Below are 24,779 nucleotides of genomic sequence, written 5' to 3'. Positions count from 1 at the left end.
GGGCACTTGCTTGGAATTTTACTTTACCGTACTGCTTCGTGTTCTTGACGTGGAGAGGTATCATTTGATACGATTTTCATGTTCATACATATGCAAGTCACCTGATCGACCATTTTTGTTTCTTTGAAATGGTTGCAAGATACCCAGATCCCAGATACGCCAAATCCATCTGAAGTCAGCTAAGAACTTGTCATCAAAAAGCAATGTTCCACTCATGTACAGAAAAGATTCTATTGGCCAGAATGGCAGCTGCATCAATGACTGAGCATGGGAACATGAACAATCGATTAGGAATAATACTGTATCGGATTGATTGACACATTGTAGGGCTGTGCAAGTGAGCCACTGCTTTCCAATACAGTAAACTTTCATTATTTTAACCTTGACAGGACCAACAAAGTTATGCGGTGAGAGAAACAAGAACAAGGCAGAAAAATTACCCAAACACACCCAGCATTTATGGGTTCACAGCAGGGTTCTCCGCAGAAATTTTGCGACCGAGAGGGGAGTACACGCAACTAAGCCCCTATTCTCTCTTTTTCAAGTACCACTCCACAATTTTTAGTTGTAACTTCACCAATTTTGCATTTTAGATGCATTTACAAAACTAGCACGAGCCAGTGATGCATCCTACTACAATTGCCAAACTTCACCGGGACAAAAAATTCGCAGCTTGCTGCTGTCAAAACGCACATGAAAAATCTGCTGGCAATTTAAATCTGCATCAGCCAATAGGAGCACTTCCTGTGCCCGCACGGCAACAGTAACAAATCGCAATGTTAGTTTAGGCACTAAGTTTCTTATTGAGGTATCAGCAAATCTCCTCCCGGGTTGTCGCACATCGCATTCATAGCTATCGCCACCAATCCTATTGCAACAAGCCCATTCACTTATCTGTTTTACAGCGTAGGGGCCGTACTGCCGTTGGAAGCGTACTGCATGCTTTTAATAGGCGATAATCCAAACGCGCTGCCCCTCCCTGCTGCATGTGCGGTCATGCTCCATGTGCTCCATGCTGCATGTGCATGGGCATCATGTACTGCTCTGGTGGCACCATAGGCATTGTATTCCAGTGTTGCCCACCAGCTAAATTTCATTTACGTTTCCAATCGCAGTCTCTCAAAACAGTGTGCAACAGAAAAACGGCCACGTGCACCTCGGGTTGCTCAGGCTCTACAAGCTCGACATGCGTCCGCATCTTGTGCCAGAATGACTTGCGCCAAGTGGGCATGTCCAAACGTCCCAACAAAATGCCCTGCTCGAAGAAGCTGCTCACCCAAGCTGAAGTTGAGAAGAACAAACTTAAGCTTGCTGAAGCCGTAAAAATGACAATGCAAGTTTCGGGGCCTTTCGAACCCCACCAGCATGGCTCATGTTTTAGTCTCGTGCTGCAACGATTCGCATAATGCTTTACATTACACAAATGTCAACAACAGTTGAGTCTGTAGATTTTTTTAGTGACTTCTGATTGTATGTTTTCTCGGTTAGTATGTCTTTTCTCACGTTTATTTTTCTACACATATGAATGAGTTTCTACTGTAGTTGGTAACATACTATTTATATAAGAAACTGTAGTGCCCTGGCCTGGGCGAAACCCAGATAGCGCATGCCCGCATGAGAAGAAAATAAAGACGGTGCCTGGTCGTGGCACGCGAAGCCATAGCTCGCAGTTCCATTCTGGCGTCGATTCGGATCACCTGTCTCTTTCCTTCGTGCCTGAGACATAAGCCTATAAAACTTCCGACTACTCAACCATCCCTAGAATTAACATTTTGCCTCTAACTAAATACTGCCAGTACAGCAGGGAATCAAGCTGGGAGTCCAACCCGTGACCTCATGTTCAGCAGCAAAAGGTCATGGCCACTGAGCCAGGTGGCGAATAGACCCTTACAGCTGCTACAACAGTGAAAGCAACTCTCCCTTACCCTTGGTGGTACGGTAGAAGAGGATGCCCGTGGCCGAGAAGTGCTTCTCCTCCCGATCCCTCGCTTCCTTGGGCACCGTGCAACTCAGCCGCATGTTTCGGGCAGCGCCTTTCTCCAGCTTCAAGGTGATCCTGGTGCCAACATGAGAGTAAAGTATTAGTATGGCGGTGGCAGATTAGACAGAGAAACAACAACGTCATGGCTCAACAAGTAAACTCAACAGTGCCTGCCTAAAAGGGAGCCTATCCCTTGAATTATTAACAAATGTGGAGTTAAATGCTATGTGAAACCACTCTACAATATGAGTTCACATGTGCTGAAGATGGCCTTGATACCTGCAAATACCAGAACAATACAGCCTTGCATGTAAATCCTTTTCTTACTTTGCAAGAAAACTACTCTCTAAGAAAAAAAGTATCTGCCAACAAGACAAGTGTGCAGAGCAAATACATGCTAACTTGCTTGCACATTCGCTAACATTCTACATGTCAAATAGGCACATAACCCTTCCTTTAACAAAAGTAAAGAACAAAGATGGTACTACCGTTCAAAGAGCGACTCTACATCTCGAAGCTTGAAAACCTCCTTGGCTCGAAGAGGCGTCAAGTCAGATCGACTTGGCTTTGACACGGCTTTGGCAAACTTTTGAACCCATTTCATCCTGGGAAAGTTAAGCAGTGAAAATCATCAGTGAAAGAGCAAATGGCTTGCACACATTTACGAAAACTTCCTAACCTAATTGTGCCACACTATCAGCAGCATGGGTGGAAGAGACGCGAAAGCATGGCTGGCTTTGCTTTGTATCATCGATGTGAAGATACCGTCGACAAGGCACGAAACAGCACCTTCCGTCGCCGATTAATGAATTTTTTTTCTGATTCAAATTTGCCTTTTCCGACTGTCCAATTATTCAGCAAATTTTGTGGCCCTTTCCGTGTAAAATAATATGCATTGGCGACCAAACTTATTTGCACAAAAGGTCAAATTTCAATATAACAGCATTTCAATATATTGAAGCAAATGGCAAATTTTATAGACTTGGTTATATCAAGGTTTAACTGGACTGTGGCACCTTTCCAAGTAAGTCAGCACTACATTTCATCACCACTGCTTGGCAGTTTCAATGAGGTGCTGCTTGAGAAACACATCTCAACTCAATCAGGCAGACAGTGAGCTTGAGCACGTGGTTAAGGAATTAAACTGGTGAATAGATTAGGAGCGTCAACGTGTAGTGACCAGTTCACAGCAGGTGGGCAGCACTGCCGACCCATAATTAATGTGGAACAAAGATAAAAGCAATATGCTTGGTAAAATCAGCCAAGAAAATGTCGAAAGGGAATGCTCACAAATTCAGACAGAATGCTCCTAAGTAGGCTTGCACAAATATAAATTTTTTGGTTCGAAGCAAGGTCAAAGCAAAAAAGTATTTAGTGCGGAATGATTTAGAAGCGAATGGTTTGTATAGTCATAGGGTTTGCATCAAACCTTAACATAAGAGCCAGACGTTGGCAAATCTAGGAAAAGTTGGCTCTTTGCTTGCACTAAGGAAAAGGGTTTATCTCTGAAGTCATTTTATTGTAAAAGTGCCGTTCCACGCAGATATTTTCATGCAGAAGTTTAACATTTATTACTACTCCAGCTGTACAGAAAATTTGTTCACAGGTTCTTGCTCCCTGTCATGTCTACCTAATTAAGATTCTGTGGTGGTTGAGGCACGGGAATATTTTGGTTTCGCCTGTCCTGCATCGTTGCAATGCTGTGAAGGGCAACCTTGACTGCATGATGGTGGTAGTTTATGGTGTGCTGCGCAAATTCAGCTTGATGCTTTCTGTCTACAGGCAAGCTTAACGCGTTCCATTCTGCAAGCGCACAGACAAAAAAAATTGCAAAACTTTAACAATAAAATTGGGATGTGGGTTAAATGTGAATTTCGGCTTGCAGTGTGGTTTCACGACAACGCGGGCTGCCCTGCTGTGAAATGGCATTTAGGGCACAGTTCTCTGCCATTAGCATCGCTGAAAAAGTGGGGAACAGAGCAGCTGGCCAAAAATATGACATGGACGATCCATGCATCTGCAAATGAAAAACAAAAATGCATCTGAAAAAAAAAAATGAAATCACAAAAATTTGGGCATTGTATGCAGTTACTTCTGCAGGTTACATGCACAGATTTTTTTTTTCTTTCGGGGTTGTTGTAATTGTGGGTGTGAATTATGTGCAGAAGGTATGTATACTCGTTTGCTTCGAATACCTTGAAAACATTGAACACTGAAATTCAAGCCAGAGGAATGTTTAAGAACACAGTGGTAAGCATCTCATTAGGGTGAATAAGCATGAAAAGATATTTTTTAAAAATGAACACATTGGTCTACCTAAACTCAATAAACATAAGGACTATCTTACGCCCTCATCTTAATAAAAACAGTATCAATGAGAAAGACTTGCATTTATGCAGTAAAGCATCACTAAGATGTCCCAACTTCAATAGAAAACTTTTTTAAAGAATAAGTGTGCAGTCACCAATCATCATTTCCAATAATACACAAATTATTAACAGGTACTGGTATTTACCAACTGCAGATACTTACAACCTATATTTACATACTTACGGCATAGTTGAGTTGAGCTGGTCCCCCAACCACAGAGAAAGAGAGATTTCAAATACAACCGGAAATGTTAGTGTAGTATCTAGGGTGGAATACTCAGTTTCAAATACGACTCGAATATTACACGCTCACCATTCATATTCATATTCGAAAATGAACTATTCGGTATGTTTTATTATTTGAAACTAACTTCATATTTCACAACAACAACTGTTCAATTCTTGTTACTATTGTCCATCTGCTAAACGAAGTATCATAAAATTATTCGAATTGAGACAAGGACCAATGTTTTCGAAGAAATGCAAAAACAATATGGGTAATGCAAGCTTGGTTTCATGATAGAAGCCTACCAGCCAACTGGTGATTTCTGCTTAGTCTGTCATTTCGTGTTTTTGGAAGTCTAGTAGCTCTATTTATGCTACAATCAGTGATGTTTCTCATTTACACGTACTTACGACACATCCTTCAGCTGTCATTTTTTTTCCACAACTCTTTCGTCTTTCTTTTAATGCAAAAACATCAAATGGCCCATAGGGCTACAAAGCCGAGATTGTGAGATCTTTTCTCGTTTGGACCTGATAAGGCTTCTGACAAGTGCCAGAACTGTATTTACCTGCACAATGATCCCACTCGCATAATGATCGCACCCCTGAATTTTGTCGTCAAAATTCATTTTTTTCTTTCCTGTGTAATGCTCGCACTCCGACCTTGCCGAGGCAATATGTCGTGTGCCAAGTCTAGCTAATGATGATCACGCTTACCATCTGCTGAATGCTGTCCAATGCTATGCGAACAACTCCTCAAGACATACCAAGCGGTTTGCACACACCAAACATTCGTAAGCAGATTCCCCATTTTATTCCTTTCATCACTTTCCGCACTTCCATGAAAAAAAAAAGCTACTACCAAGTTTGCCTTGGCTTTATTATTTGTAGGCTTTATAATGGTTGTGGTCAACAACAAAAAAGGCACCTTTCGATTTTTCGCATCTGCACTCGTTGGCACGCCACAAATCGCGAGTGGCAACAATAGTAGCCACGTTTACATTGATACGTTAGAAGTGTAACCTATTCATTCGCCGACGCTCGTAACACAGCTAAGATGCTCACCCTTAGCGGAAACGTGCTGTGTTAGAATAGTAGCGAAGACAAATGCCGCAGTTTCTGCTGCATACCCACCAAGTGTTTCTATGTCACTGGCAGCTAAGCACGCCCATCTGTCTCTGTCCCCTCAAAGTGGACATGGCTATGTTATTGCCACAGACTTGCCGATATTAACAATACAGTATTATTCATTACTAATATAGAAGAAACTGTTTCATTGCATTCGGCACGTTCGGCTTGCTCCGCCAGCCGCCATTTTTGTTTTGGTGTCCCGCACTGTTACAGCGGCAGCCGGCTGTTTGTTGACTTATCATCCAGCAGCAAATGCAGGATGAAATTTTTTTGTTTTGTTTTGCAGGAAATTTAACCTGTGCAATGATCGCACCCCTGAATTTGCAGCAATATTTTTGACAAAAAAATGTGATCATTATGCAAGTAGATGCTCGCTTGCCCGCAAGGAGTTCATAACATGAAGGATCACTCAGCAGCGTTCAATTGGACATTAATGCATTCACATTCGCAACTCATAAGAAGTGCTTACGTGTCCTCGGATAATTTTTTGAAAAGCATCTAGTGGCCTGACTACGTGGAATCAAAGCTGTGAAATAGAATGATTTGGCTGCCTCTGAGAGCTGCATGAATGCTTGGGAAATTTGACAGGAAATTCAGATGCCACTCACCTCTCCTCATAGTGCTTATCTCTGACAGATACTTTGCCCAAAACAAGAGCGTCAATAATGTGGATTGTGTTGAAACGTTTCTGTTGTCGGCCCTGAAAAAAAGAGGAAAAAAAAAGACAAATAAGCAAAATGCGCTGCTGATAGCTTTAACTTTTCTAAACATCTCTTCTCCATGCCCACACCCCCCTTTCATTTTTGTGTGGCAATATTGCACACAATATGCAATATTGATGAACTGTTCGAATAGAAGACACAACTATACAACATAACAGAAAAACAGGCCTACAAAAAACATAACACCTTCATCGTGTGTAGAAGCTTCATAAGGTAACTATATTTTCCTTTATGCTTTTTTATGCAGTAATGTCTTCGTTATTCTGTAAGATCGTTATAGAGTCAAAGCTTATTTATTCACAACTCGTTAATTTGAAATTTCTGATAATTCGAAGTAGCTGCTACGGTCTGTCCAACAATGTATTAAAAGCAACATGTAATGCATCCCACAAATTCACACTGACATCCGCATCGCCACCGATAATTCGAACTCTGCGCCATCGTGGACGGGGAGAGTGCTAGAACGCAGAAGCATGTTGGCGACGCTGGTGTTGCTGCGCGGCCATGCAGCTTTGCTCTTTCTATCTGCGGCCCTCTGTTTAGGCCCTACTGGAGAGAGACACGTTTGCACCAGGCCAGGCTTGGCCAACGCCTGCCTCTGTTACAGGTCGGTTCTCTCCCTCTCTCACAACCTTCAAGATAAAAATGTGTACGCTGCGCGGCGTGTTTCTTTCTTTTTCCTTCGTTTTTCCATTTTACATCTTGGAGGCTATGCTGTATAAGCAATGCTAAAAATGAAAGCACTCTTTGCGCTGTCCTCCATATGTAGGCAGGCAATTGGTGTGATCTCCCGGGATTCTAAGAATGGCCAGAACGCTGGAGGCCAGCCAAATTTAGGCTAAAACCCACTTGCATGTTCAGTGTGTGCTGTACCAAGCCACACCTGACCAGCATTCGACATTTCTCTCCCAGGGAACATACATTTAGCTGCTGAGCAAACAGATGTTCGCTTCTCGGTAACCAAAATTGTCTCGGATCTTGGACGTCTGGTTTCATTCTAGCAGTAGAATACTCAGTGAATAAAACATGGCATGAAGATTTACTTCATTGTATCGAACAGTTTGTATACTTGTGCTCGCTATATACTAAAGGTATTCATTTTATCTGAATACCGTTGTTATAACCATGCTTGCTATAATCTTACTTCCACTGCCCAAAACAAAAGGAAGCAAGTGGCGTTTCAGCATAAGACGTTATTCGTGATCCAGTCAAATAAACACCAAAAACAAATAAACAGGGTGCGAACTTGGGCGAGTTGGTAAGCCATAGTAAACTATATGGCGCTACTTCCCAGTGGTGTTTATTCAGTTCAACAGAAAATGCAATAGAAAAAAGATAACGTGCAGACAGAGCAGATGATGCTGTCGTCAGTGTGATCAAACCACGTGTGTAGGATACCAGCGTTCTTTGTTTGATAAGGACGAAGACAGAGAGCAATGCTGATGCAGTCTTCTCTGTCGAAACAAATTTCCGCTGCCTCTATAATCTCCTGCGTGCACTTGTCCCCTTACAGCAAATAATGATGCAATTATTTTAAAAATTTCTAACTGCAAAAGATTTTGAAGGTGTGTTTGTCGTACCTGTTTCTTTGCATATGTCTCGTTCGTGAAGCACTTTTGCAAAGTAAGTGTATCTTTAGGCTTTCAGAGCTCTCACGACTAAGGTCACAGAAACCTGACGTGCAGTGCATGCCATATGCAAGCACTGACCTCTCCTGAAAACTCCTGCACCATCTCGCCGTAGAAAAGCGTGTCTGGTGGGAGTTCCAGGCCTTCGGTGACTTTCTTCCACTGGTCCGTGGAGTTGCCTGTCCATTGGTAGACCTGCTTCCGCTGCAAGTGTATGTAAGCAGTTATCGTACTATAGGCAAAAAAAAAAGAAAAAATGAAACAGACCTCCCGTGCGAGCAACCTGTCAACCTTGGAACATGAAAAACACTGCAGTTAAAGTGCAAAATAATAAAGTGACAACCAAGATTTCATGAAATATACCACAAGTTGTCTGATTACTCAACATGTGGGTACTGTAATGACTGTAACGCAGGGATGCTATAAACAGGCAGCTCTATATAATAGTTGCAGCAAGAATGAAATATTTCATGAAATTTATTCATGAAATATTTGTGTAGCAGCAAGTGATATTTTGTTTCCTATTAGAAATTGGTTCTGTATATCATTGTCGCTGCTGCAGGTAGATCCGAATGAGTCTGAAATGTCGTGCACTAAAAAAAATTGGCAAGCAAATGTATTTATGTTCTTGTGAAATCAGTACTGCCTTAACCCTTTCAGGGTCAATGACGTAAATATATGGCGCCGCAAACAAGTGCAATATGGTCGATGCCGTATATGTAAGGTGCCGTCTGTACGCTTAAAAAGTGCACCAATTTCCTTTTTTTTTTTCCTGGCATGTGCTGCCACTATGTGGAAATACAGGGAATTTTTTTTTTGCGCCTCCCTCTCTTGATTTTCATTGCATGGTTTGTTTTACAGCTAGTTTGCTCCAACACATCTATATATTACCGCTCGCGCGTTGGTGCGTGCATGGGCAGGCGGTGGTTTGGGTTTTGTTCCGCAGGCGGTTTCAGCTTCTTGCGTTCGCAAAACTGATGGCTATCTTGTTACTAATCGCTCAAAGGGCGGCCGCCTGTTTCTCGCTTGTTTAGTGCTCTCAGGGGTGAGCACAAGAAGGATGCCACCATGCATGCATTTCTTTTTCTTTTCTTTTTTTTGGGGGGGAGAGACTCGGTATATTTAATTGCCTCTGGTTAGCGATAAGACGAAGATTAGCAGAAGTTTGTCACACGTTTTGCTTTGTTGACGGGCACACAACACACAGTTTTCTTGAGTGCTATCAACTACACAGTTCGATTACACTATGGACGTAAATATTAGTGTAAGAGCAGGAACATTTGAGACTTGCGAAATATTCTCGTGTGTGCATTTTCAAAGCCTTTAACTATGTGCATAACAATGCATCAAATTTTGGATTCTTATATGTTTATTTCCTTTTTTATAGTTGTTATTCATGAATGAAGAGTACATGTATACCAATGCAAAATATATTTTCTCACTTTACGGTCACCCTAGAAAAATTAAGGTAAAATTTTTTCGATATAGGCCTCTCAGAAGAATTGGAATCTGCAATAAAAAAAAGGCGACCGTGGGCGGTCGTATACGGCGAAAAATATCGACCCTCAAAGGGTTAAACTAAACACAAATTAAAGATTTACTGCCACGAGATCTGTAAACAAGATCTCAGAATTGTGCCTTGTACAATAACATCATAGAAGCTGAGAGGTGATATGGAAGCATAGGCAGGGGCTGTACGCTCTTCCAGAAGTGAGATATCTTCACAAATGTCCAACACAGTTTCGGCAAGTCAAGTGCAACTGCATTATACTGCAATACCTGCACATTTTTTTTCCATGAAGCTTTGCTAACAACTTGGCAATAATTTGAAAAAAAATTATAGTGACTAATGTTGGTGAAGTGTTGGTTAGGGTGTGTGGGGTGCGAACTCTTTCGGATAGTGTCATGCCAAGTTATTATGTGCAGCATATGAGGGGACATGTAAAAAGTAAGTGGAATGCTTCTGTCATGCAATGATGCCTCGTCCTCCCTTAAAGTCAGCAGACCTCACCACTAGTTTTGTGTATAGTTTTGCATGAGGCATTCTGTATCAGTATGACAAGTGACATAGGTTGACATAAAATAGGTAATTTATCATGCCACGAGCAGTCTAGTCAAGTTGTAGCAAGCAAGCCGTATTAAGCAATTTTTCTATGAATCTCTAGAAGGCATATAGGGAAATTTGTTTTCTTGTAAACAGTGAACATAGTAGTATGAGGAAGGTTACAGACTCTGACAAGGCCTTAAAGAGAACGCTCTTTACCCCTACACTCTACGAGTTATTCTGTGCAGTTAAAAAAGAAAGCAACATTCTAGCTCTGAACACAGCAAGGCTTTGTTGACCATTAATGAGCTGGAATGGTGCCTATTTTAAGAGAAGTTTCCCATGCACTGATCTGATGTTATCAAAAAGCCATTATTGTGGCTTCAAAAGACTTGACCTCATATGAAGGTTAAGACATATTGGCAAGCTGTTTCCTATGAAACTGTCTTGGATAGGCACTGACTGGATAAGAAAATGAGACTTATCTTGCCAATGACAGACCTGTCACCAAAAAAAAAATAATAATAATTCTGGGTTTCATGTGTAAGGCTCTGTCACCGACAACAACGGCATGTCTGTTATCCTTTAAAGGTACGCTACCCATGTAGAATGACTTCATTTACAGACCGACCTTAAATCGTACACTTTTGTTAATGCAACTTAATTAAATTTTTAGTTATTGATTCTATTATTTAGATTTTTCGGTCAATTTGATCCCCGAAAGTTCTGGCTGGCCCCTATACATTTCTACTGAACCAAACTTTCGTTATTCCGATCCTGAAACTAGCCTTCGCCGCGTAATTCTAACTTGGCTAGTCATTGAGCACACACCCAACTCCAATGGTGACCACAGACTCCACTAGGTGCAACATCCGTTTTGGCAGTGTTTAGGGTAAAGTGAACGTGTCAAGCTCATGTCATCTTTCGTTGAAAACCCCTGTTTTTTTGGCATGCTCCGGGAATATTTTTAAGCAAAAGCAGCGGTGCACAGCGAATTATTACGGTATTTACTCTGTTCTAATGCATGCTTTTTTTTCCCAAGAAAATTCATACGAAAATTGCTTGTCCTGGGCAATCCTGATGCAAAACTGAAACCAACACAGTGTTTGCGGCGTTCAATCGTTATAGCCGGCCTAGCCAGCTTCACCACCATTACCATTACGAGATGACGAGCACGGAAGGTGACAAAATGAGTTTTCTTGCATAGCATGACGACGTCATGCGCCGGTTTCAGCTTGATTACAAAAGCACATTCAAACGATCGGCTATTTTACATGCTAAGCTAGCGGCAAGAAGTCGCGTCACGTGTTCTTGGCTTTCTGGAGAATTGCATGCGTTGCAGGATGAACTAGCGAAGTGGTTATAACTCCGTTAGCGATTGTGGCGGAGTTGTTTCATAAATGCAGATTATAAAGTGTGCTATAGGCCGAACGAAGAACGAAATGTGGTGGTTCTTAATTGACAGCAATAAAGTGCGGTACAAGAGCGCTGGTGATGGACACCACGTAGATACGTAAATTTACATTCTGTGAAGGTAAAGCTCACTGGTTTTGCCGTTTCCTTTCTGTCTAATATGCATCTACTTCCTGATTAGACGAGATGTCATCCAATTATTGATTTATTTTTCTTATTGCCAGAAACAGACGCATTGTATGTTTTTCTTGCTAAAATATAGAGTGCATGTTCCGATTTCTATTTCATTTAGGGGCTCTAATGTTGTTTCTGTATTAGTTTTCTATTTTGAACCCTTAATAAGTGGGTGTGCATTCGTTTCAGGGGCGCTTCAGGAACGGGGAAAATACTGCTGATGAATCGGCAGCGAGTTTCGGCATCTTTTCTGCCTCTTGCTTAATACAACCCATCGAATAATTCAACCAATTCAGTCGGTCCTGTCAAGAGTAAACTTAACTGAAGTAATCTGTAGTGCCTGCAAGCACGCTTCAAGAAAGCTCCTGTACAGCTTTCATTTGCCAGGAGCTACTTACAAACAGCAAAACAAGACAAGTGCTTTCCGAGGTGAAGTGCTGAAAATGCAACCAAGACAAACGCTGCAAATTCTGCCAATAAGATATGGCAACAACCTTAGGAGGTATGCAGCAGCTAATCTCACAGTAATGAAAAAAAGTGATGGCACCACTTCAGCCGGCGATCAAGAAATCGGTGGTCTATGAGAGCAGTATGTGATAAGTCGAACCAAACTAAGCTGTTCCAGACAGCAGGAACATAAATAGTATGTCATGCATAGTGCATCTTGTGCACAGCCAAACACCAAAACTCTGATTTGCTGCATATTCTGCTGGCTACAACCTATGAGGGTGCCACAATGAGCCTCCTTGTGGTTGCTTGTGGGCATGCTTTATTCAATGCCGCTGCCTGTCAATACTAATGCCATTGATGGCACCAATAGTTATAGAAGGATATGGGTTCAGTGAAGGCCATAAAAAATTATCCAGTGTTGACTGTTACAGCTAACAATCACCCTTTATAACAACTGTTTTGAACTGTTCTCACTGCTAAAAGGAAAAGCAAAAAAAAATAGTTCGCCCAAAATAGTGAAGGAAGCGCAGAAAAATTCACTCACCCCTGCGCTGAGATAGAAATATTTGTTGTCCGGAATATTGGGCTTCCACTCGCCACATACGACACACCGGTAGTCGTGAATGCTCTTGATGCCCTCAAGAAACTTTGGTTTGAGCTCGTCAGGACGTTTGTCAAAGTACGACAGTTCGTTCTAAAGCACAGAAAGCAAAGAAGGTAGATTGATGAAAGAATGTCACAAAACAATGTGTGTGGCCTACTATATTCCCACAAAATCAGCACAAATTTATTTAAGACAATTTATGCTATACTAAGACAATTTAGTAATGCTAGCTACTGTCAAAGTAGATCATTAATTTGATATAGAGCACCAAATAATCCCCTTGATGATACAAAGTTTCACTGGTGGCGAACGTGTTTTTGCATCTACTTGAGGTGTTCAGTCCTCTTATACCCCAATGTTGTTTGCTTTTGCCATGGAGTATTTTAAATTGCAACATTTAGAATGACTCAGATACAGTTGCTACATGGTAAAGTGGACGTGATGAGGACAGCCTAAATGTCCGAGTAATCAAAAGTACAGAACATTGGAGTCACCAGAAGATAGGTGGCTTCATTCCCCCAGTGGCCAAAAACAAGCTTGTCAACGGATTGCTATGCGACTTTGTGTACGCTTGCCTGTGACCTGATCAACCTGTTTTTTGACCATAGTCTCACAATGCCTACAAAGTGATGAAAGTTAAGCCAACGTGTACGCCAAATCTATATCCCTTGGCAACGTGAAACAGAGGTCGACTGTGCTCTTATAGCTGAATAACTTTGGGTTTCTTCACAACAGTGATTGTCTGGCACTCCCCTCACTTCATCACAGCCTTTGTTGGCGCAGACACTGGAAGTGGAATTGGCACCACTTCAAGCTGTTTGATGATCCTGAGCGACTAAAAATCAAAGAAGTCGCCTGGGTCTGTGTCACAATTTAACACATACAGGAACAAACCCTAGACCACATGACGAACAATGCGGCCTTTAGAACTCGAGAGCTTGGCTTGGCTTGTCCTGTGGTTAGAGCATGGTCAGCAACTACTGAATTTACTAGGCTCCACTTGTTCCAGCTTTGAGGATACGCTGGTGTTGATGCTGATGACACATCAAACAAAAATATAGCTCTTCGTGTCCCGACTCAGTGGATAAATTAGCTGGCGATTGTGCAGTTATCGAAAGGTGCATGGTAAGGTGCCTCAAATTACGGTCATCCTTATACATTAGGTCTCTGACACCAGTGGTCGTGCTGCGAAGCTGTCCGGAAACTAGAGCATGTCTGAATTATTGGTCAGCGACTATACCAGCCCATTTGGCAGTGGAGATTAAGATTACTTCTTGTACTGTTTTTCTACTTATCTCTTGGAGGATAAAAAATTGGCAGTTCTGATTGAAGTGTAAAGCAGCAACAATAATTGCTAGCATAATATAAGCTACTTGCATTACGGTTCACATTATTTCATGCAGTATAAGTTGCAGTACACATTCGCAAGCACATGAAAACAATTTGCACATCACTGTCTGGCTCAACTCAGAACTTTGTAGATAGTTTGCAGAGTTCGACGTATGCACAGCACATCACTATACTTTTTCAAGAGATTTTCAAGAGGATTTTACAACAGCTCGATATAGAAAATAATTTTACATATCAGAGGTTGACATATCTGGGATCTACTGCTACAGCATCGTCATATCTTCATTACATTACACTTTGCAACTCATCTATATTGTTATGCAGGCAAAAAGAATCCAACCTTGGTCAGTTCTTTGAGCTTTGCTTCAGGGGGTGGCCGCTTCGGGTCTAGCCGCGCTAGGTCTGGAACCTGCAGGGTTAATAAATGAAATCATCACAAGGAATTCCTGGATGGCATCCAATTTAAATTTTCAGAAAGCGATGCACTTCTTGCTGCATACATACAACAAGTAACATACAGGGTGTTTCACTTAACTTGGACCAAACCTTAAAAATATGCAAATGCCACGTAGCTGGACTGAACCAAGGTAACGTTGCTTGCCGTCGCTTGGAGATACTTCGATTATTTTTTGCATTATGCCTAATTATATAATTAGTCTTAATTATTCAACTTCTCAATTATTATAATTAGATGAAAAGTGTAAACAAGAAAATTGTAGAACAACGTGATAAACTCCAGATACAGCTTTCTGTTGCTCAATACGTGTTAGATAAAAGTGTTTTTCCGAGCGTGAAAGAAGCCCACGAATACATGCGAAAGTGCTGCGCGACTGGCCGCTCGAGGCATTTTGTGTGTATTCACACTTAAGTAAGACTAATTATCTAATTAGGCATAATGCAAAAAATTATCTATCTCCAAGCGACGGCAAACAACATTACCTAGGTTCTGTCGAACTACGTAGCAGTTGCATATTTTTAATGTTTCACCAAAGTTAAGTGAAACACCCTGTATATTCAAAAGGAGAGATGTGAACATGCACCCATGTTTCCACAAGAAGCATTCCAGGAGCATCTTCTGAGAACCGCGGTTCTTATGCACTGGCCATGTCCCAGTTACCCAAATGCTGTCAAGTAATTCATGACTTCACAATCAGCCAATATCATCATCAGCAGCAGCCTGGTTACGCCCACTGCAAGGCAAAGGCCTCTCTCATACTTCTCCAACTACCCCAGTCATGTACTAATTGTGGCCATGTTGTCCCTGCAAACTTCTTAATCTCATCCGCCCATGCAACTTTCGGCCGCCTACTGCTACGCTTCCCTCCCCTTGGAATCCAGTCCATAACCCTTATCAGTTATCTTCCCTCCTCAGCTAATATACCATCAAATTATTGTGTTATTAGTAACAGAACCTCACCGATCATACAAACATCACTAACCCTGCATCCCTGTACAGCTTGCACACCTAATTAATATCCCTACATCGGCTGTTTTTCGATGTACTGCTCTTGATTGAGAAGCCAGAAAGCTTAAATTTACTGATAGCGTTGCTTAAATCAAGCAGCCTCAAAATGCATTGAAAAGACAATGGGTCAACCAAAATTTTAAAGTTGTTTCAACTGAACGGCGTATTAAAATATGTTAAAAGCCTCAACGCTCATGAGGCATTAATTTAGTTACTTGACACTCTCACTTGAATGCATGGTTACATCCTATCGCTTGTTTTCTCCCACCAAAGGCCGTAGGTTTGACCATCAATGGTGGCACCATCAATTTTGGTGCCATTGAATTTTGGTCCCACCACGCGTTGTGGGCTCAAGTGCCTTAATTAAGGTCAATAGGTGTTATCATCCTAATTAACAATATCTTAATTAAATGTGTCTTATTAACGTGAGCTTAATTAACACCATAAGTCGTGGGTTTGAGTGCCTTAATTAACTATTTTAATTAACAGTGACTTACTTAACATCACTTTAATTAACACCAGATGTCAGGGGTTCAAGTGCTTTAATTATTTCTATCTTAATTAACTGTGCCTTATTTAACTTCACCTTAATTAACACCAAAGGCCGTGGGTTCAACCATCAATGCTGGCACCATTAAATTTGGTGCCACTGAATTTTCTTCCGCGTTAGGTCGAGGATTTGACTACCACCAAAGCTTGTGTGTTCGAGTGCCTTAATTAACTTAGCCTTAATTAACACCAAAGGTTGTAGGTTCGAGTTCGACCAGTGGCCATGGGTGGCACCAGCAATTTTGGTGCCATATCGCCGGACGGTAAATTTTTTTATAATGCTGGACAATGGATTTTTTAACCTATGAGCCATTTCAGGCATTTGCCTTAATATATGTCGGCGATGAATGATACGGTTTTATGCCATGTAAGTGGACGATATTTTCACATAGGCGGTACGAATTAAGCGAAGACAACCCCGCTTTCGCATGCTTTTCGCCCTCGCAACTGACAGTGTCGCCCACACTGGGACGACACTATCATGAAAAGTGCCGCCAGCTTCCGCCTTCGTCTGCCTCTTGCTCCAACAGGTCACTGAAACTCGAGATTACGCAACCTTTAATACTAATCATGCGGTAAGACAGTTTACATGGTGCCACGCCATCTTGGCACACCCACTCTTTGCACATGCAGCAGATTACTTTTAAAACAGGGTGTGCGGCTGCATATGTGGTCAGCTGTGCTTACAGCCACGTGCAGCTACGGCCTAGATGTGCGCCAATTAACCCCCCCCTGCCCCGTCCCACATGCTTGATTGCGTTACCGCGAGCGAGCTCCACTTCCCCTCTTTCCCCCTTTGCTTGCGTGGGAAGGCGGCACTCGTCAAGCCATGATCTTTCTTCTCTCACCCTCGCACACTTTCACTCACACCTACAGCACACAGTGCGCGGGGCGCGATAGGATCTTATCGCACTCGGACTTTATACAGAACATGATGCGGCTCCCATTCGGCGGTCGCTCTTGCCACGCCGCGCGCGACTGGAGAGGTGCATTTGCAAACAGCCGCTTGTAATTAAATCATCTGACCAACTGTGTCTGTGAAAGTTTCCATTTATTGTCTTGGCATTCCTTTCCGGGGGCAGTGAAATTTCAATATACTGAAATGGCATACAAACACACTTCGTTATATAGAGGTTTTAAATGCACGGTGTTCTATGGACAAGAGGTTATGAAAAGTTAAATACTTCGTTATATCAAAAATTTCGTTATACTGAAGTTCATTACATCGAGGTTTAACTGTATTGAAAAAGTATGGACCTAAGATACTACATTGCAGCACTCCAGACGAAGTGTCAAAAAATTGAAGATGTGGTGTTATCAGTAGAAATATATTGCTGGCTGTGACTAAGGTGATGATATTAGAGGATTCAACAAGCTGCTCCATGAATTCCGTAGAATTCTAAATTCTGGACAAGCAGATTTCTATTAATGGAATTAAATGCCTTTGTAAGGTCTATAAATATACCTAATACACACTTCCTGTGTTAAATTTTCTGCAGTATAAATTCTTTTCTATTAAGGAGTGCCAGTTGTGTGGAATAGCTTTTACAAAAGCCAAATTGAGATTCTGCCATTACGTTGTGCTTATCAGAAAAAGAGATAAATCAAGAATAAAGAGCCTTTTCCAAAAATTTTGGAAAACATAGACAGGATTAAAACCGGTCTACAATTCGCTAGATCATTTCTGTCCTCCTGTTTATACAAGACACAAACTTTTGCCTTCTCAAGTTTAACAGGGAATATGGCATTGGAAGTGCAAAGGTTGATTACATCAGCAATTACATCTTGGCAATTACAGCTGCAACAAATTTAACGGGGCATACCGGAATTCCAAAAACATCGCAACAACTATACCACTTCTTAAGCTGCACAATTAGCAGATATCTCAGCCTACGAAACACGATTCAAGAACACCGTATCAGCACAGTTGCCTTTCAAATACCCTAAAGTGTTTCCTGGAGTCAGAGAAAAAGGCAGCTTTGCAAGGTACTCGCTGAACATATCGGCTAGTTTGGTACTTTGAACTACTTGTCCATTAACAATAATTTCATGCATAGTATTATTCCTCCTACCAAGCACCGAGTTGAGCTTTCCCCAAGCCACAATAGTGTTTTTTGAGCCCTCTGAAAACATATTACTTTGTTTCTTTAGCGTGCTGAATTTATTTATTTAAAGGATTACGATATTTTTAATATTCCTGAAGAGGGGGTCACAAAGCGAAATGACTTTGTTGTACATTGATGTGCAACAAATTGTCCATCTCAACCATTAAAAAAATGCGGTTGAGATGGAGAAAGGAGCTGTGATAGACTTGAGGGATGCATTACCAACTGCTGCTTCACCATTTGCCAGATCTCAAAAAGTGGGGTATGTGTGTGCACAATGGCTGGCACCTATGAGCCATTGTGCTTCGTGAAATGTCGTCACTGACGGTGCCTAAGGCCAAAAATAGCAGGGGTTACAAATGTTACGGGAGAGAGCTGGTGACCTGTTAAGTGAGATCCCGAAATTCCCCGTTGCTTGCAGTTGGTCAATGCGTGGCACGCAGGTTAAACAAAAGCTACAGATTGTCAACATATTGGGAACATTTTCTTACTGCACTTAAAAAGTGTTTCAGCACCCACTCACTTCCCAAACCTAGCACACAAGCCATTTAACCTATAAGACGAAACAGATGAACAAGCACAAGAGAACACGCACCTTCCAGAGTTTCAAACATTCTTTCCGAAGGTTGCTCTGCCTTCCATCATACAACTCACTGCACAGGGCAAAAAGAAAAGCACTATCGTTAGACATGTTGTGGTTTACAACACCGAAAATGCCACTAAGTTTGTGCGTTCCACAAGCTGTGATATGAACACCGCAAAGCACGTCAAAATGTGTCAGTTACAATTGCAGCAATGCGACAGTGACAACAAATGCCTTAGAAATTCTATGCTGCACAGCCAGAGGAAGAACAAAACCACAAAAGAGAGAACGCATTAGTAAAAGCAGTTTGATGAAAAGTTCACAGCACCAAGAGCGATAGCTAGTACAACTCTCAGGAGCCAGTGCTTTTGATCCTTTTGTTTGGCGTTTATGAACTCTTTCAGGGTCGATTTTTTTTTCGCCATAGGCAACTGCCCATGGTAGATCTTTTTTATTGCAGATTTAAATTGTTCAGAGGGACCTATTTCGAAAACAATTTTCCGTAATCTTTTTTAGGGTGACCGTAAAGTGAGAAAAAAATATTTTGCATTGGTATATATGCACTGTTTATCATGGATAACAACAATAAAAAAAGGAAATAAACTTATAGGAATTAAAAAATTTGATGCATTGTTATACACATAGTTCAAGGCTTAGAAAATGTTCACACGAGAATATTTCGCAAGTCTCAAATGTTCCTGCTCTTACACTAATATTTACGTCCATAGCATAATCAAACTGCGTGGGTGAGTGCATTCAAGAAAACCATGTGGTTATGTGCCCGTAAAAAAAGTGAAACGTGTGACAAACTTCCGCTAACCTTCAGCTTATCACCAATCAGAAGCGATTAGTTTTTGCAAATCTAAAAAATATATATAAAGAAAGAAAGAAAGGAAATGCATGCATGGTGGCATCCTTCATACCAATAAAAAAAGCGAGTAACAGGCAGTCGCCTTTTAGTAACGAAATAGCCATCAGTTTTGCGGAACAAAACCCTAACTAACCGCTGCCCGCCCGCCCGAGCGACAATGCGCGAGCGGTAGTATGTAGACACACCGGAGCAAACAAACTAGGTGTAAAAAAACCATGCAACAAAAATTAAGAAAGGGAGGTGCAAGAAAAAAATTCCCTATGTTTCCGCATAGCAGCAGCACATGCCAGGAAGCTTTGTGCCAGGAAGCATGCCAGGAAGCATGCTTTTTAAATGTATAGACTGCACCGTGAATATACGGCATCGACCATTTTGAAGTTGTTTGCGGTGCCATATCTTTACGTCATTTACTTACCGTATTTACTCGCATAATGATCGCACTCGCGTAATGATCGCACCCCTGAATTTTGTCGTCAAAATTCGATTTTTTTTATTTCCCGTGTAATGATCGCACCGCGAACTTGCCGCAGCGATATGTCGTGTGCCAAGTCTAGCTAATAATGATCGCGCTTACAATCTGTCGAATGCTACGCCAACGACTCGTCTGCACGCACCCAACATTCTTAAGCAGATGCCTCATTTCATTACTTTCATCACTTTCCGATCTTCCATGACAAAAAGAGGTACAACCTAACTTGCCTTTATTATGGGTAGGCTTTATAATGGTTGTGGTCAACAAAAGCAAAATAGGCGCCTTTCGATTCTTTTCATCTGCACTCGTGAGCACGCAACAAATCGCGCGCGGCAATGATAGTAGCCACGTTTACACGGAGACGTTAAATGTGTACCCTATTCATACACCGACGCTTGTAACACAGCTAAGATATTCGCCCACCTTTAGCGGAAACGTGCCGTGTTAGGATAGCAGTGAAGACAGATGCCGCAGTTTCCGCAGCACACCGGCCATGCGTTTCTGTCACTGTCAGCTAAGTGCGCCCGTCTGTTTCTGTCCCCTCAAAGTGGACATGGCTACGTTATAGCCGCAGATTTGTTGATATTAACGATATTATTCATCACTGATACGGAAGAAACTGTTTCAATGCACGTAATGTACTCACGAGAAGAAAAAAAAAATCGCGTTCGGCGCATTCGGCTTGCTCTGCCGGCCGCCATTTTTGTTTTGGTGTCCCGCACCCGCATCCCGCAGCAAACGCGGGACGAAAAAAAAATTTTTTTTTTTTTGCGGGAAATTTAACCCGCGTAATGATCGCACCCCTGAATTTGCGTCAATTTTTCTGGCGAAAAAAGTGCGATCATTATGCGAGTAAATACGGTACGTCATATATTTACATTAACTGCAACAAAAAAGAGGCACTGCTGAGCTGGTGCACCGTGTCAAGCATTTTTGTCTTCTTCATTACTGCAGACCGCTGTCCTTCCTTATTGCCGAGGAATACACTTTCCATATGGCCCAATGAAGCTGCAACAAGTTTCCTTTCTTCTTTTTTTTTTAACAAGTAAACATTTGACATAGCAGTGCTGCCAGTTATGTTAGACATGTCATGCAAACTGCATTCTTCTCATCTTTCCTAGCAACTATCTACTTTTTGGAAGGATGAGCAGGTCACGCAATTACATATGCTAGAACTACTAGTGACACCACAAGAAGAGAACTCACCTGTTCTGTGCAAAGGCCCTGATCTTCATGAGATGTGTGACTTGGGCACGCCCTAGCCTAGATGAGCAAGAAGAGAAGCGCAAAAGAATAAAGCAAGAACACAGAAGGAAAGAGAGTTAATGTATTCACCTAAACCTAACACACACCCTCTTTTTCAGGGAAAATGGGTCAAAAAATTTCCTGCATGTTACAACCAGGCATGAAACCAAACTGTGTTCTCAGTGTTGCAACAGCCTATCATCAAATCTGCCAGACGTAGTATCATCACCATCATCAGATGGCGACAGAGAATGTTTTCGCACTGGTTTTCATGAAGCTTGCTGTGGGCCCACTTTGTGTTCAACTACATTCTGGAGCAGTATTCACAATCACTTTCGGAGGTACCACCCCTTTCACGAAATTTTTCGCGACTCGGCACTAGATGGTCAGCATATAAGGCCGACAGCGATTCTGGTGCCGTGCCAAGCTCGTTATCTGCAGAGTGCCAGAAAGGCAGTTGGTCATATACTTCAACAAATCTCATGAAAGTGATAGCAGTGTCTGTAGTGATCGCTCGAGAATATTGCCCCTGCATGCTTCTTATCTGTGGGCAATGAAGCGGTAATGGCGATGACGGCATGCTGCTTTCATAATGAAAGCTGATTTTTAAAATAAATTCCCTTCTGCAAAGACAAATTCTGCATGCCTCGTTTTTTTTTTTTTCTGATCGCAAATATGGGGGGCATGCTACAACTTAGACCACTTAAAACGTAACCGTTTATAGTGCACAACTGGCTACAAGACGGCCTTTTCTGACTCCTGTTTACCCTCCCAGAGAACTCCATGTATATGCATACTGCTTACATTGCAGCTACGCAAGATGAAATAGCAATTATAATGTGGCTTCCACAGGAAAATTCTGCAGACAAGCACGGTAGCGAGCATGCTTCTCAACGAGGTGTGCCGGCCAATGGAAGAGGAGTGCAACGAAGGCGATGCAGAGAAGGAGGAGCATGAGATGAGGAGCGAGTGAACGAATGAACGGAAAAAAAAAACAGCGGCAGCACTATGCGGGCACTCGGTGGTTGCCTAGGCAATGGAGAAGCTTTGTGCTCAGCTGCTGCTTACCAGCGATGTGCTCTGCACTGAACGCAGCTTCAGTTTTTATGCACCTGTTGCAATGTGCATTGTTGTGATGTGCATATGCCACGCGTGCAACCTTGACTGCTGTCAGTTTAAGCAGTGTTACGCAAATTTAGATTGGAGCTATTAGGCTTTATGTGCACTTTTGAGCTTCAGCCATTCCTACCAGTGTACACACATATAGGCTTGACAGGCATGCACAGCAGTTGCCGCGACTGATCGCCCGAGAAACCAAACTCTGCTTTGCACGCGCTGCTGTCAATTCAGACCGTGCGCGTGATCACATGTGCAATCTCTATGCAACTGTCTACGGGTACAAACGTATCAAGGGCAAGAATCCCGCAACGGCATGCCGCCTGACATCCCCGCAGGCTAGATCTAACCGGCATGCCTCATCGGCAACCAAAGTTGTGGTTTAGTGCCAAGTCAATAAAACGTGCTGCAGTGGCTGTATGGCACATGGAAAATGAAGAAACCACCTTGATAACGAAAGCGAGGGCACCGGCAACACTCGAATGGTGGCAACCTGGTCTGCAGTCGCTATGTTTTTGACACCTTGCGTATGCCGATGAGTTCAAGAAATCGGACGAGGCACTGTACTGCGTCTGAAATTTCGGCCGGTGTCGTTTTTTGAAAAATTTTTATTACTTTCTCAGTTTCATTGGAAGACAGCGGGTACTTAGACAATAACTTTTCAACATTTGTAAATTTAAATCGATGCAAAACTCCTGGTCACATGCTTCGATCCTTAGATACAGCCGCTGCTTGGTCTACATGTTTTTCGCCCGTGAAGACTTTGAACACTTGTTTTGGTTACAGTGCAGTACCACTTATAGAGCAAATATTCATGATTCCGGCAACTTCCGCTATAAGCGGTCTATGCTGTATATCTTTCTTTTATAAGTCGGGGGCACGTTACGTTCAGGTGCACATTTACTTTCTTTTTTTAAAGCGAAAATTGCGATAAAGAAAAAGAAATGTCAGTTTCGCCCGAAAGTCGAAGCATCGATTACGATAGCAATTTAGTAGACAGCTATATGAAAAGTAAGGACAGTAGTTTATCAGCCGTATAAACTTTTAAACATTCGCTTACTAGCTGAATAACAAGCATGGTGTCATGCGAGCACAAGCAAACATGAACACGTCTCACTCAATGACTGCGCAAAGTCTTTATCAAAATGCTGGAGCGAGGTAGTGCGGTAGCATGAGCCAGGGAATTGACCTTTGTGCGTCCTCTCACTTCAAAGCGAACTAAGCGACGAGACCACAGTGCAGTGGGCCTAGATGCATAGACACTTGTCTCGGTCGCAGATCGCTTTCAAGATAGGGGCCGCGCGGCCGTGCCGTATGTAGCAGTTGCCAGTGTAGAACACCTCTCCTATTTGCACCAGTCCCACACGCAACTTTTGGGAACTCCAAATGACATGATACGGCCTGATTCCCGTTCGTCTCTGAACATGTGATCGCTTTCCTTTCAATTGCGGCATCGAGATCAACTTAACATGTCTCTGCAGTCGGCACTTCCATGCTGATAGAGCAAACACAGAAAATGGGAAGACAGATGGTGCATTAACCAAAGCCAAAGGAAGCATTGCCTAAGTTTGTGTACTGCAGCACACGGAGGAAGCTACCGCAGCTAGGCTCGAAGCGCATACGAGGCGGCCATTTTGATATGCCGATGGCAATATGGTGACGCAGATTTAGGGTTGCACTCGATTCTAACGTGCATGCAATGTTTTTACCCATTTTGAAGGGAAAAAAATGTGTGTTATATTCGAGTAAATACGTACGGTAATTAGCGCCATCCAGCACGCTGGCGGGAAAGCAAATCCACTTCCCTTCCGCCCATCCTCACAACTGCGTTCCTCTCACCTTCCCTCTCAAATTCCGCGTAACTCCCTCGTCTTCGACAGTTGTCACGCGTGCACTTCTGCGCCAGTGCCGCCAGCCCCGCCAGCCTGGCACCTGCTTAGCCCGCTCCTTGAAGTTTCGTTTCCTGCCATTATCTTGAAGCAAGTGTTGGCCGGCTTGGGCAGTTTCGTGGTCCTTGCTCGCTGTGTACTTGCGTGCTGCGATATTTCACGACTTGCACTGTTTGCGCATCGCGCTATCGTGAACGAGTAATTAAAAAACAAGTCTTTCTGTTAATTCGAAGTTCACTCAGTTTGAACAAATTTTTGGGCCCCTTCCAGCTCCAATTATTAAGATTCGACTGTGTTTCCATATTTGCTGCAACTTCGTTGTAACGAGCTTCAATTGTGTTCTGAGACGTGCACCACAACTGTGGTTCAATGACGAGTTGCGTTTGTGACCAA

At 42.4% G+C, this 24,779-nt stretch overlaps 1 protein-coding gene across 2 annotated transcripts in view; it reads right to left on the bottom strand.

Moving 5' to 3' along the window:
* LOC135899060 (cap-specific mRNA (nucleoside-2'-O-)-methyltransferase 1-like) overlaps positions 1-24,779 on the bottom strand; it is a 102,902-nt gene that overhangs the window by 2,378 nt on the left and 75,745 nt on the right. For both annotated transcript variants that reach the window (XM_065428307.2, XM_065428308.2), the window contains 8 exons: positions 21,343-21,399; positions 18,806-18,863; positions 14,432-14,500; positions 12,682-12,831; positions 8,138-8,260; positions 6,315-6,406; positions 2,470-2,586; positions 1,926-2,056 (listed from right to left, as the gene is read on the bottom strand). In XM_065428307.2, the coding sequence (XP_065284379.1) occupies positions 1,926-2,056; positions 2,470-2,586; positions 6,315-6,406; positions 8,138-8,260; positions 12,682-12,831; positions 14,432-14,500; positions 18,806-18,863; positions 21,343-21,399 (797 nt within the window). The remainder of the gene's footprint in view (positions 1-1,925; positions 2,057-2,469; positions 2,587-6,314; positions 6,407-8,137; positions 8,261-12,681; positions 12,832-14,431; positions 14,501-18,805; positions 18,864-21,342; positions 21,400-24,779) is intronic.

The sequence above is a fragment of the Dermacentor albipictus genome, chromosome 7 (genome assembly GCF_038994185.2).
Source record: "Dermacentor albipictus isolate Rhodes 1998 colony chromosome 7, USDA_Dalb.pri_finalv2, whole genome shotgun sequence".
Lineage (NCBI taxonomy): Eukaryota > Metazoa > Arthropoda > Arachnida > Ixodida > Ixodidae > Dermacentor > Dermacentor albipictus.
The sequence above is the reverse complement of the archived record's forward strand: the minus strand, read 5'-3'. Positions and strand labels throughout refer to the sequence as shown.